This window comes from Malania oleifera, chromosome 6 (assembly GCF_029873635.1).
Source record: "Malania oleifera isolate guangnan ecotype guangnan chromosome 6, ASM2987363v1, whole genome shotgun sequence".
Taxonomy (NCBI): domain Eukaryota; kingdom Viridiplantae; phylum Streptophyta; class Magnoliopsida; order Santalales; family Ximeniaceae; genus Malania; species Malania oleifera.
The window spans coordinates 39,096,428-39,109,044 of record NC_080422.1 but is presented as its reverse complement, the minus strand read 5'-3'; the positions used below and the strand labels follow the sequence as shown (position 1 = coordinate 39,109,044).

General features: G+C 34.7%; 1 protein-coding gene across 1 annotated transcript in view; it reads left to right on the top strand.

The window, feature by feature from the left end:
- Positions 1-1,978: 1,978 nt before the first annotated feature.
- LOC131157535 (ACT domain-containing protein ACR11) overlaps positions 1,979-12,617 on the top strand; it is a 36,212-nt gene continuing 25,573 nt past the window's right edge. Inside the window, exons 1-4 of the mRNA XM_058111764.1 lie at positions 1,979-2,460; positions 3,595-3,652; positions 3,746-3,871; positions 4,040-4,134. Of these exons, the coding sequence (XP_057967747.1) occupies positions 2,315-2,460; positions 3,595-3,652; positions 3,746-3,871; positions 4,040-4,134 (425 nt within the window). The 5' untranslated portion in view covers positions 1,979-2,314. The remainder of the gene's footprint in view (positions 2,461-3,594; positions 3,653-3,745; positions 3,872-4,039; positions 4,135-12,617) is intronic.

Here is a 12,617-nt window from a genome sequence, read left to right as displayed (position 1 = left end):
CATTTTATGACCTATAGTTTAATAGTAAAGATTTGTGAGTAAAGGACCTTCTAGAGGAATCTAGAGAACTTGCATCCATTTGAATTTCATTTTATCAATAATGTTATGACCCAATATCACAACAAAAAGGTTAGAGTGCCTATTTTGAGAAAGGGAGCTAGTTCTCAGGAAAGCCGCATCATCTAATGTTGGAGAGGATGATAGAAAATTCCAAGCAAACTAGGAGGGTCTATACAAAGTCTAGGAGGTTGTTCACCTTAGAACTTACATGTTGACCCCACAAGGCAACAAATTTGGTGCTTAGAACTTGGAACTAGGAAAATTTGTGCAAATATTTCTAGTGATCTAGAGTAGAAGACTTGATGAAATGCAAAATGCTTAGGTTGCACGTAGCAGAGGTTTGATGTAAATACATGTTGGAAGATTAATGAAAATGATTGGTTTCTTTTCTTTATGAAAATTTGTGAAAGGAATATGTTGGCTTAAACAAGATGTGTTAAGCTTAGAAAAATTCCAAAAGTGCAAAGCACAAAAAAGGGATGATATTAAGTACGTCATGTTAAGCCTAAAAATTCTTGGCAAAAGTCATATTTAGGATGATGATGTGTATCATTCACTTAAGAAGATGGTAAGAAGAGTGGTCAAATGATGCGGAAGCACATCATAAGGAAAACACTAAATGATAAAGACCAAAGGCCAATTATTACTTAGCCTGAATTATATGAAAATTTGAAGGGCTTATGAGTCCAACCTCTATTTCCTAGTATGACACGGAAAAAAGTAGGGTGTGAACTCTAATGTTGAATTATCAAAACCTAAACCCATTAACCTAAATTGTCCATTAGATTGTAAGTTGAGGGGACCTAGTAATGGATAATATTTCAAATAAATGTGTATCCCTCCGAGGTATTGGGTAATCAATTGAGGTAACCGCCTAAGAACTACCCCGTTATGATTAACACTGCCCTACAAGAGGAGTAGTTGGAGGGACAACTAAAACCTCCAAGTAATTATAAGAGAGCATAAGGGGGAAGAATAACATAAAAAGTATGAAGAGAAAATGTAAGTATGACCAATTAGAACCTCCAACCTTTGCCAACATTTTCTTGCGACTTTTACTAACTTAAGCATCAAAGAGCTTCCTCAGAGCTTCATCTATAGTCGTGCCTTTTCTTTTTTCATAGGGAAGTTGTGGAGGAAGGTTCATATCTTGTTGCAAAGGATACTAGATCATAAATTGCTTTACTAAATTATATATATATATATATATATATATATATATATATATTCTGTAGATCAAATATCATTAATGAATTCAAACTTGTTATAATATGATTACAAACTTAAAAAAATTAAATATTAATGATGTATAAGATCAAATCAATGCTCATTGATTTAGCACATAAATTATTTTCTTTCTAACTTTTTTCAATAGCCAACTATATATATATACATACAACTTGTGTTTAGAACTTGTCAAAGGTTGGGGAAAAGCAAGTAAAATATAAAAGAACTCTTATTGTTATCAAAGAAAGAAGAAAAAGAAAGTAAAATATATAGTGAATGAATGAGCAAAAATTTAATTTTACACATCATTAAGGAGTTGATATTTCTTATTTTTTAAAATTATATTATAACAAAAAATTATTTGTAATAAAATTCTAGTATAGAAAGAAAATAAAATGAAAAATAAATTTCTTTTTTTATTTTGCTTTTAATTTTTTGCTCAAACAAATTCTTGATCCGAATGAAGATTTACCCTGTATTTAGAAGAATATATTTCAGACCATAAATTTGTACTTACCTAAACTTACATAAAATATAAATTATGCAGTATAAGATTATATTAAGTATTATATAAATTCATAGGATTTCAAATAAAAGACTATGCACGTGCAGTCACGTGTGGTGCATGTGCACATGGTGAACGGACAGTGTACGCGTATGAAGCCTGTACATGGCGCGAATAATCACGATTGCCATGCGTTGAAACGCTGCCCATTCTTAACCAAACGCGTCGCTGTTGCCATCCGCCAGCTGAAAGTAGCAGATAGGCTCCAAGGGATGAGGTGTGGATGAAATGAATGAACCCTTCTGTCGTCTTCCTTCCTTTAATTAAAAAGCTTAGCTCAGTGCTTTCTAATGGCGGATATCACGAGAGCCCACCAATTTCTACTTGCATTTCCAAATGGGTCTCTGTTCCTAGCTCCCACAATCCCCATTTTTGGTAACTCTTGATAACATCCTTCATCGAGTTTTCTTCAATTCATCTGTTTGCTCTGCGGAGGGTAGCTTATTTAGCTGTAGTATCAGAATGGCTGCCATGGGGGTGGGTTCTGCGAGCTTCGGAGGACTCTGCTATTCAAGCACTACGAGGCTCCAACCACTTGAAGGAGGTTTCTTCAGGGGCTCGTTCGTTTCGGATTTTCGCCGATTCTGTGTATTTCCTGAAAGAATTAGGTACATGCTTTATTCTTACTTTTGAACTAATTGGTTATATTTGGAAAATGCTGCTCATTATTGCTGATTCTGAATCTCTGAATTCGATTTTCTTTTCTTTTGGCCGAAGGATGTCCTCATTTTACTACTAATTTTTGCTGTGCTTTTTCTATTATGGGGACATTACATTTTTGCTGAAATTAGATAGGTTGCTGCTAATCTGAAGTAGCTATTACCTATACCAGCTGTTTGATGCCCTCAGTTACAGGTCGTTTGATTAATCTTGTGGAGTTCTTTCCGTTATTTACTTATTTGTATGCTTTGGGCCGAGATCTTGATCTTAATTTTCTATATGAAGATCAAAATTCTAAAAAAGTGTAAAACCCAACGCACTCCCACGCTAGTGGGAGGGCAGGATATACTCTTACCTCAACGCTATTGGAGAGATTCTTTTGGCCGCTTATATTATTTGAATAAGGATGGAATGACTCGTGTCCAGTCGGTTTTTAAAGATTGCTTGGGAAGGGGATGGATAACTTTGTAATGCATTTGTATAGTGGTTATACAACATTCTTCAGGGTGTGCTTTGAGATGTGGTTAACGTCACTCGTGTGTGCATGTGTGAGTGAGTATTCCCTGATCATTGGTTTTGAGGATCAATAAGTTGTGAAATACCATTCAGTTTGAATTCTTCAGCTTTCATGATTGATGTGCTAGCTGATTCTCTGCCCAGTGTTAGCAATTTAGCATCAAATGTTTAATGTAGAGTACGGCCATGACTTCCCATATATTTGCATTCTCAAATCCAACATTGTTCTGGTGTAGTTACTGTTGTATCATTCTCAGACATTTAAGCATGTCCCATCAGTTGTAGTTCTAATTTATAGCTCTTTCATTTGGTTGCTGGAATCTCTAAAATGTTTATGCATATTTATTTATTTTTGACCCTTAGTTATCTCAATAGGAAATTTACTCCATATAAAGTTGAGAGCAATTATGGGTGTAATACTAACATATTTTTGAATAGTTTCTCTCAGGCCATTTTCATTTCTGAACAATCACTTGTGCAACTCTTTTTTATTTGAGACTTAGGCATTGTGTTGTGGTTGTATTGTGGCTACTGTTTGTGTTAATTCTACATATGGATTCTGTCAGATTTTCATCTTATGTGACTACCATCATTCCACAAGCATCATCAACCACCACTATGGAGGTACTAAATTGCCTCAATTTTCTTATTATTTTCTTTATTTGCTTTATTGTATTTTCTTGTGTCAGTTAATTAGGGAAAAGGGTTGGCTTTCAGGATGAAAGATATCGTGAGACTGATACAGATCCCACTCCCATAGTGATAATAGATCAGGACTCAGATCCAGATGCGACTGTGGTGGAGATAACTTTTGGTGATCGCCTTGGAGCTTTGCTCGATACTGTATGCTATCCCTAGACTAGCTAATTCTGATATTCATGTTTGTTTTTATTAAATTTTAGTACTTTGCAGAAAAAAAAAAAAGTAGTGGCTCAGTTTGATTACCTCTTTATTTTTTTGTTTGATTATCTCAAATACTGGTTTAGCTGAGTATCAGTATTTTGGCTGCAGATGAATGCACTTAAAAACCTTGGGCTGAATGTTGTCAAGGCGAATGTCTTTCTGGATTCTTCAGGAAAGCACAACAAGTTTTCCATCACTAGAGTGTATGTCTTATGCTATCTGTGCATATTTGAACTTCAGTCCATGTATAAACTATCTTCATTAATTTTTCCCAGTTGATATTTGTCAATTTGCAGATGATTTAAGTTCATAATGACCATATAATTTTTCCAGGATTTGATATGTTCCTTGGGTCTCCATTGTGTCTTGTTTATTTTAATATAAATGATTTGTATACAGTAAATAAACTGCAGTTCTTTTTGGACATTCAGTTATAATTTTGAACATTGGTGTGCAAAGAATGAAATACAAAATAAATAAAAAAATGAAGGTGAATAAGCAGCTTGTGGAATTTTATTGGAGAAAGAATTAAACTTTTAAGGAATTTGCCTCATAGAATGTGGAAGGGATACGGATTTCTTTAATGATCTTGTTGGTTACCATTTTACCTAAAAGCTTAAGTTGTGGACCAACAATGCATATCAAGCATTTACATTCCCACACACATGCTGCCTGATTACATATGAAGAGATAAAACAGACAATGAATAACACCCATATTGGGAACATGATAATTTTTTTAACACTTACAAAGAATGCAGGAACAAGACTAGAACGCAAGACCTCTTGGAAGCCATGGCTCTGATACCACGTTAGAGTACCATTTTACCTAGCTAAAAGTTTAAGCTGTTAGGTTGTAAGCCAACAATGTATATCAAGTCTTAGCAGATCTTAATAGAATATTATCTGAATCAAAATAATGAGTTTATTACTGATCCATCTCTTTCCAAAAGGCTTGGCAATTGCTGGTTCTTGTGGAGCATGCATATATTTTTTGTACAAGACATTTTCATTAATATCCAAAAAGCAAAAGTAAATGATTAGGAGGATAAGGAGTCCTCCCTAGAGATCCAGAGAACGGAAAAAACAAAAAATACAAAAAATGAAATAATAATGATACTTGTTTTTAATTACAGAAGCCCTGCCTTCCAATCTCTTTTGAGATCGGACAAAGAGAATCCCCAAAAAAGACCAAGAGAGTGCACCCAAAAGGAGGTGAGGAATATCACTCTATCCCGTAACAGCCATGAGCAGGTTCAGTGACCTTTAAAAATTCTAGCGTTCCTCTCAATCCACAAGGTCCAAAGAATGGCGAAAACTGCTGTGGTCAAAAGAGCTCTACCATTTCTGTTTTTTCCGAAGCCCTAGAAGTTAACTAGTGACAGCTCTCCCCCACCTTTCCTGGTGCCACCCACTCTCCCATAATAGCTGTAAGCATGCATATATTGTATTAGTGGTATGGTACCTGATTGTTTTTCAAGTTTAAATTCAAATGTGAAGTATCTTATTTTGATGAATAAATAATATTATCTATTATATATTTAAGAGACTCTGCAACAATGAGCTGTACAGCAGTATTGTATATTTATTCTCTCGCGCAGGTAGTTTGGCTGAATAGTTCTTCTAGGAAAATTAACCTGAGGTCCAATTTTCGAACCCCATGATACTTAAGTGGACTAGGGCAGATGGACGGACCCATTATCTTGGGCATTTACATGCTTGCAGGCCGGATTTCCTCATAATCAAACTTTTGTAAGTTTCATTAGAGAACATTCTAACTAGTTGTTGAAATGAAGCACACAATCTGAAGCAGAAAACCTAAGTTCTCGAACATGTAAAGATCTAATTACAGAAACTATTTAAAGACAAAGTTCATAATGACTTTCAATTATAAATTTATAATTGTACTTCAAATCATTTATTATCATTGAATACAAATTTTCCATGATAAAAAACATAATAACTTATCAAAAATTGGCAATAAGATTAATTCAATTACTTTAAAATAAATTGGTAAATTAATTTTCTAATTTATATTGATTTTTTAATGTGTTTTTATCCTAAATATAAAAATTACATAATTTGAATTATTTGTACCATTGAACATCATAATAGTATTTTAACACACACTGTTACAATAATATTAAGCGTACTTAGACAAAATAAGCAATACAAATGAAATCAGTTTCTTATTTAAAAAGTCAAATCAGTTTAATTAAAGATCAATTAAAAAGGAATTGATGATTTTCTTTAGGGTAAAAAACACGGACCTCCCTTGAGGTTTGGGGAAGAGATACGTATCTCCCATGAGGTTCTAAAATTCCAAGGACCTTTCCTAAGGTTTCAAAAATTTAACAAACATCTCCTGAGGTTTGACAAAAAGACATTGAATTCCCCTTATTTAGCAAAAAGACAAGCTTTCGGGGGGTAGAAGTGTCTCAAAAATCAAATGTCAGAGGAAATTTGTGGGATTTTTGAAACCTCAAGGGAGGTCTATGTCTTTTTGCCAAACTTTAGGGGTGGGGTCAGTGTATTTTGCCCTTTTCATTTTAAGTTTGTAATATATATAATATTTTCAGATGCATGTTTTCTAAATATAGCTGAAATAAATTATATTAAATATTAGATTTGTTGCTAGTGAAACATAACATGTAGATGTTTCTATAAACACAATGAAATTTATTGATAGATATGCGGTGGAAATCAAAATCAAATCAAATTAACTATGATCTTGCTAAAATAACCCTATGGATCATTAAAATAGAAATATTTGTATTATTTTATAAACTAGTATACACAATGAAATACACCCAAAAATGGCTCAATAATCATAAAATCTAACCTCACCTAAACGAATTGAACACTTTCCTATTGCAGCAAAATTAATACATATGCATAATTAAGTGAATGCAGCACATATTTAATTATACAAATATGCAAAAACACACATGCATAAAAAAATTAACATTCATTAATCTTTGCACATTCCTTTGAGAGCCCTTAGGAGGTTTATTTCATGAATTTTCCTTCATTCATCCTTTTTTCCAAATAAAAATGGGGTGATGAATCTCACCTAAATGAATTGAGCACTTTCCTATGCAGCAAAATTAATACATATGCATAATCAAGTGAATGCAAAACATATTAAATTACACACATACGCAAAAACACACGCATTAAAAAAAAATAATGTGCATTAATCTTGCACGTTCCGTTGAGAGCCTGTAGGAGGTTTATTTCACGAAATTTTCCTTCATTCATCCCCTTTTCCAAATAGAAATGGGGTGATTGTTCTCATATTCGTTTTTTTGTTAGGATCTCTAGTTGGGGGATTCTCCTTTATCTATTACTTTTCTGAGTCTCTATTGCTACATTCCTCTGAGAGCCCTTGGAGGTTTATTTTCCCTTCGTTCATCCCTTTAACCAAATATAAATTGGATGATGGTTCTGATATTTGCTTTTGGGAGGATCTCTGGTTGGGGGATTCTGCTTTACTATTGCTTTTCCTGGCCTGTTGGCTTTCTATGGTCCGTAATGTTGTCATTTTTTCTGTGGTGATCATTTTTGGTAATTGTTTTGCTTGGGATTTTCATTTTTATAGAAATTTAAATGATAGGGAGGCAGAGGGGCTCCCTTCTTTGCTTTCAGTGTCAGAGGATTGTTGTCCTAATGGGAGGGATGTTTGGGTTTGGGATTTGGATTTCTTGGGAGTTTTTCTTGTAGATCTTTCCTTGACCACTTGATGGAATTCGACATGTCCCTTTCTCTTGTCATAGTATGTGGTAGGTCACAACTGTCTCTAAGGTTAAGGCATTCATTTGGTTGGTGGTTCTTAGTGGAGTTAAGAGCAATAATTTGCTGTCTAGTATAAGGCCTTATAAGGCATTCTCCTTGGACACTTGTACTTTGTCATTTAATAGTTCAGAACTGGTTCAAATTTTTTTTTTTTTCCTACACCGTTGTTTACTTCAGGTGTGTTGAATAGGTTGTTAGTCTTTTGCCTATTCCTTTTAGCGGTTTTTGGAGGAGTAATGATGTTGGTTTTTTGTGGAGGTGTGATTTTTGATGTTCTCGGGGGAGATTTGGCTGGAAGGGAACGAGCGCATTTTCATTGGAAAGGCATTGATATTACCTTTGTGTTGCGATTGGATACATAATATGGCTTCTCTTTGGGCTTTTGTGGCGGGGTGTTTCAATGTTTTTAGATTTCTCACGGGATTGGCATGCTTTATTAACTTGAGATTGTATTTTATGTTTTTTGGTTTTTGTTTCATCTTAGGAAGAGTTCTTGTCCTTCTCTATGTACACACTTATATCTTCTAATAAAATATTTCATATTATTAATGAAAATTTACTTGAAATATAGTGTGTGTGTGTATATATATATATATGTATATATATGTATGTATATATATGTATGTATGTATACATTGTGGCAGAGTTAAATTGACAGTAATAACATAAAAATGCAATTACAAAAATGGTGAAAAAGTATGATTGCAAAAATATGAGAGTATTTGTATCCTTGGCCAACAAAATGTGTGGAGCGAGGACAGCTACAGATAAGGCAAGTAAAATCCAAGTTGAACAGATAAACAAGTGCGGAGCTTACTTAATAGAAAATGCCAGCATCCTAGCAAACTATGAATTGTTAAGAGATTTCGAAAACACGGTAAATTTACATTTTGGAACACTAAATCTTGTAGTTCAAAGTTTTAATTCTATATTTTCCATACAAGACAAATTTTATTTAGTAAAACTGGAGGATCATGGCATGATACTTATCTTTTTAGTTGTTATTAGTTTCATTCACTGAAGAAATATATTTTAAACTTAAAAAAACATTTCAACACCCTCTCTTAATATGTTAGTGACATTACACATTCTCTCTCTCTCTCTCTCTCTCTCTCTCTCTCTCTCTCTCTCACACACACACACACACACACGCGCGCGCGCGCATTTACCCACACACACCCACCCATATTTCGAAGTCAGCATATGGATAATGCACCACATTGTCAAATGTCTCATAACATGATCCCATTCTCGTTCCACGAATCATAATGTTCCATGTTTTTGGTAACATTGATGTGGTGTGTGAAGCCAAGGCATCATTTGCAAAACCCAATGGCTTCTATTCCATCATGCCTTGATTAGGTGTAATAAGACTATTTGAAAGAGTGAAATGAGAGTAATAACAATGTCTACATTTTAATGAGACAGAACCACACTTATATTGTAAAAAAATGTTATGCAAGTGTATTTCATAGGAAAGGGTGTGGAGGACGAAGCCAATTCTTCATCTGCAAAACCCAATTGCTTCTATACTATCATGCTTTGATTAGGTGTAATTAAACTATTATAGAGTCAAATGAGGATAATAACAAATTAACAAAGTCTACATTTAATGAGAGAGAATCACATTTGTATTGTAAAACAAAATGTCATGCAAGAGGATATTTATGGGAAAGGGGTTGAATCTATATTTGTTTTGGGACAGCATACGTTACATATCTTCTCTTTGGCTTTTGAAGTGGGGTGTTTTAAGGGAACATGCTTTTGGTTTTCCAGCAGGATTGGTAGGCTTCATTAACTTGATTTTTTATTTTATTGTTTAGGCCTTTTAGGCTTTTATTCATACTTCGTATATTTCTCTACGGGCATTCTTATCTCATTTAATAACATATTTTCTTTTTTATCAAAAACTTTTAATGGAGCAAGCTGCATATGTGTGTATTTTGACAAGATAGATTGGCAGACAATAACATGAAACTTCAATTACATAAATTGTGGAAAAATATGATTACCAAAAGATTAGAGAAATAAGTTTATACCCTTGGTTAAAATAAATAGTTCATAATCTTCTTAACAAAAATGTCTTAAGGGGGGACAACTACTGACCACAATAGGTAAAATCCAAAGTTGGATGGGTGAAATATGGAGCATAGTTACCATAAATTATAAGCACCCTAGAAAATTGCAAGTTGGTAAGAACATTCCAAAACATGGTACATTTATGTTCTTAAACACCAAATCTAGTAGTTTGAAGTTTTAATTTAATATTTTCCATTAGGATAAGTTTATTAGTGAAGTTGGGGCGCTATAATGATAATTATATTTGTAGGCATTATTATTCTAATTCACTGAAGAAAATTATTAGAGAAATATCTTCACCTTCCATATATAGATTATTGTACAATTATTAGAGCATATATTTAGGCATTATTTATTAGAGAAATATCTTCACCTTCCATCTATAGATTATTGTATAGTTATTAGAGCATATATTTAGGCATTATTCTTGGAATCTTGTTCCATTTCTCATGTATTATATACAAGTTGTAACGTTGAATATTTGATATAGAAAACAATCCTTCTTCAACTTTGATATGGTATCCAAGCAGGTTCTCTGCGTATACTTGTTCAACACCTTTTGAATTTTTTTTTTTTTTTTTCTGCCATCATGTCCAACATCACATCTCCAAAGGTCTCCCAACATCCCCATCAATTCCGGATGTGTCTTCTCCATATTTTCTCCATTCTGCTGATCACCCAGGTGCCATCCTAGTCTCCACCCTTCTCAATGGTGACAATTATCCTACCTGGAAGAGGGCCATGAAAATGGCCTTGAATGCCAAAAATAAGTTTGGTTTCGTTAATGGTACCCTCTTCAAAATTACGTCCTCCTCAGAAGAAATTCAATTGTGGGAATGTTGCATTGATATGATCTTATCATGGATCCTCAACTCCATTGATAAATCCATTGTTCACAGTTTGATGTATCATGAATGCCCCCGTGATGTATGGCTGGATTTTGAGGATTGTTTCTCTCAAAGCAACAATCCTAGAATTTTCAATTTGAAGCGTGACATTGCTACTCTCACCCAAGGCTTCATAACCATCTCTGTGTATTGTACAACAATTAAAGGTTATTGGGATGAACTCGCCATGCTTACCTCCACACCATAGTGCACTTGTGGTGTCTTAAAAGAATTAACCCGAATGCAAGACACTAAGCGTGTTTTTCAGCTTTTGATGGGGCTACATGACTCATATGCTTCAATTCGTAGCCAAATTTTGGCCATGGATTTTTTACCTCTTGTTACCGAGGTCTATTCAATTTTGCATCAAGAAGAGAGGTAGTGCCTTCTTCATATCTCTAGTGTTCCAACAGAATCTGCTGCCATGGCGGTTCCTTGTAATTTTTCTCATTCTCTTAATAGCAAGAGGCGAGGGCGTGGTCATCCAAAATGTGACCACTGTGGCCGTGATGGTCATTGGAAAGCCCACTATTATAGGCTGCATGGTTACGCCAGCAACAAGTCTCATTCTCGTGGAACACCCGATGGAAAATCTGGTTCTTCAATGGCTGCAAACACTGTCACAGGTTCTTCAGCTTCTTCTGAGATTGCTGTCCCTGGCCTCACCAGCGAACAATACCGTCAACTCTTGGATCTTTTATTGCCCTCAAACACCAACTCTACCAATTTTTTCAGTAACCTTGCTGTTTGTCATTCTACTTCTTTTTCTAATACTAAATGGATTGTTGATTCAGGTGCCTCTGATCATATGGCGTCCAATTTGTCTTCTCTTGATAATATTCAACTTCTTAATCAGTCATGCCCCATTAAGCTTCCAAATGGTGACATTGTTCCTATAACTCATACTGGCGCTTTGCATTTTTCTCCTAATCTCTCTTTCTAATGTTCTTTATGTGCCTTCATTTAAATTTGATTTGTTGTCCATCAGCAACTCACCACCGTTCTCAATTGTGTTGTTATATTTTTTTCTACCTTTTATGTCTTTTAGGACCTATAAACGAGGAGGCTGATTAGAACGGGTGAAGCACGGGATGGACTTTACCACTATAAACCTTTCTTCGCCTCAATTTTCCACTCTCAGCACGTTCCTGACCCTACTCTTTGGCATCAACATCTTGGTCACCCTTCTATTTCATGTATTCTGAAAACTTTAGACATTTCTTGTTCTCATTTGGCTTGTGATGTTTGTGTTAGAGCAAAGCACACTCGTTTACTTTTTTCTTTGAATACCAATAAGAGCACATTTTGTTTTAATTGAATTTATTGTGACATGGGTGGTTATCCTACAGCTTCACATTCTAGAGCATATTATTTTTCAACAATCGTAGATGACTACTCACGTACTACATGGGTCTATCTTATGCACATGAAATCTAATACTTTCACTTGCCTTAAGATTTTTTGCGCCATGATTAAAAATCAATTCAATTGCACTATTAAGCATGTGCGCGCTGATAATGGTCAAGAATTTCTATCCAATGAACTTCAAACCTTTTTTCATGATCAAGGCAATTTTCACGAGCGCACATGTGTGGATACGCCTCAAAAGAATGGCGTTGCCTAGCGTAGACATCGCCATCTTCTTAATGTGGCTCGGTGTTTACGTTTTCAAGCCAATCTTCCTATATATTTTTGGGGTGAATGCATTCTCACAGCCATTTATTTAATTAACCGCACTCCTTCACCCGACCTCACTCATAAGTCACCTTTATGAGCTTTTTTCAGAAACCACCATCTTATACACACTTACGAGTGTTTGGATGTTTGTGCTGCCCAAACCGCTCGCCGACATCGCGATTAATTCTCACATCGTGCTCTTTGATGTGTTTTCGTAGGCTATCCTGCCCATCATAAGGCTTATCGTGT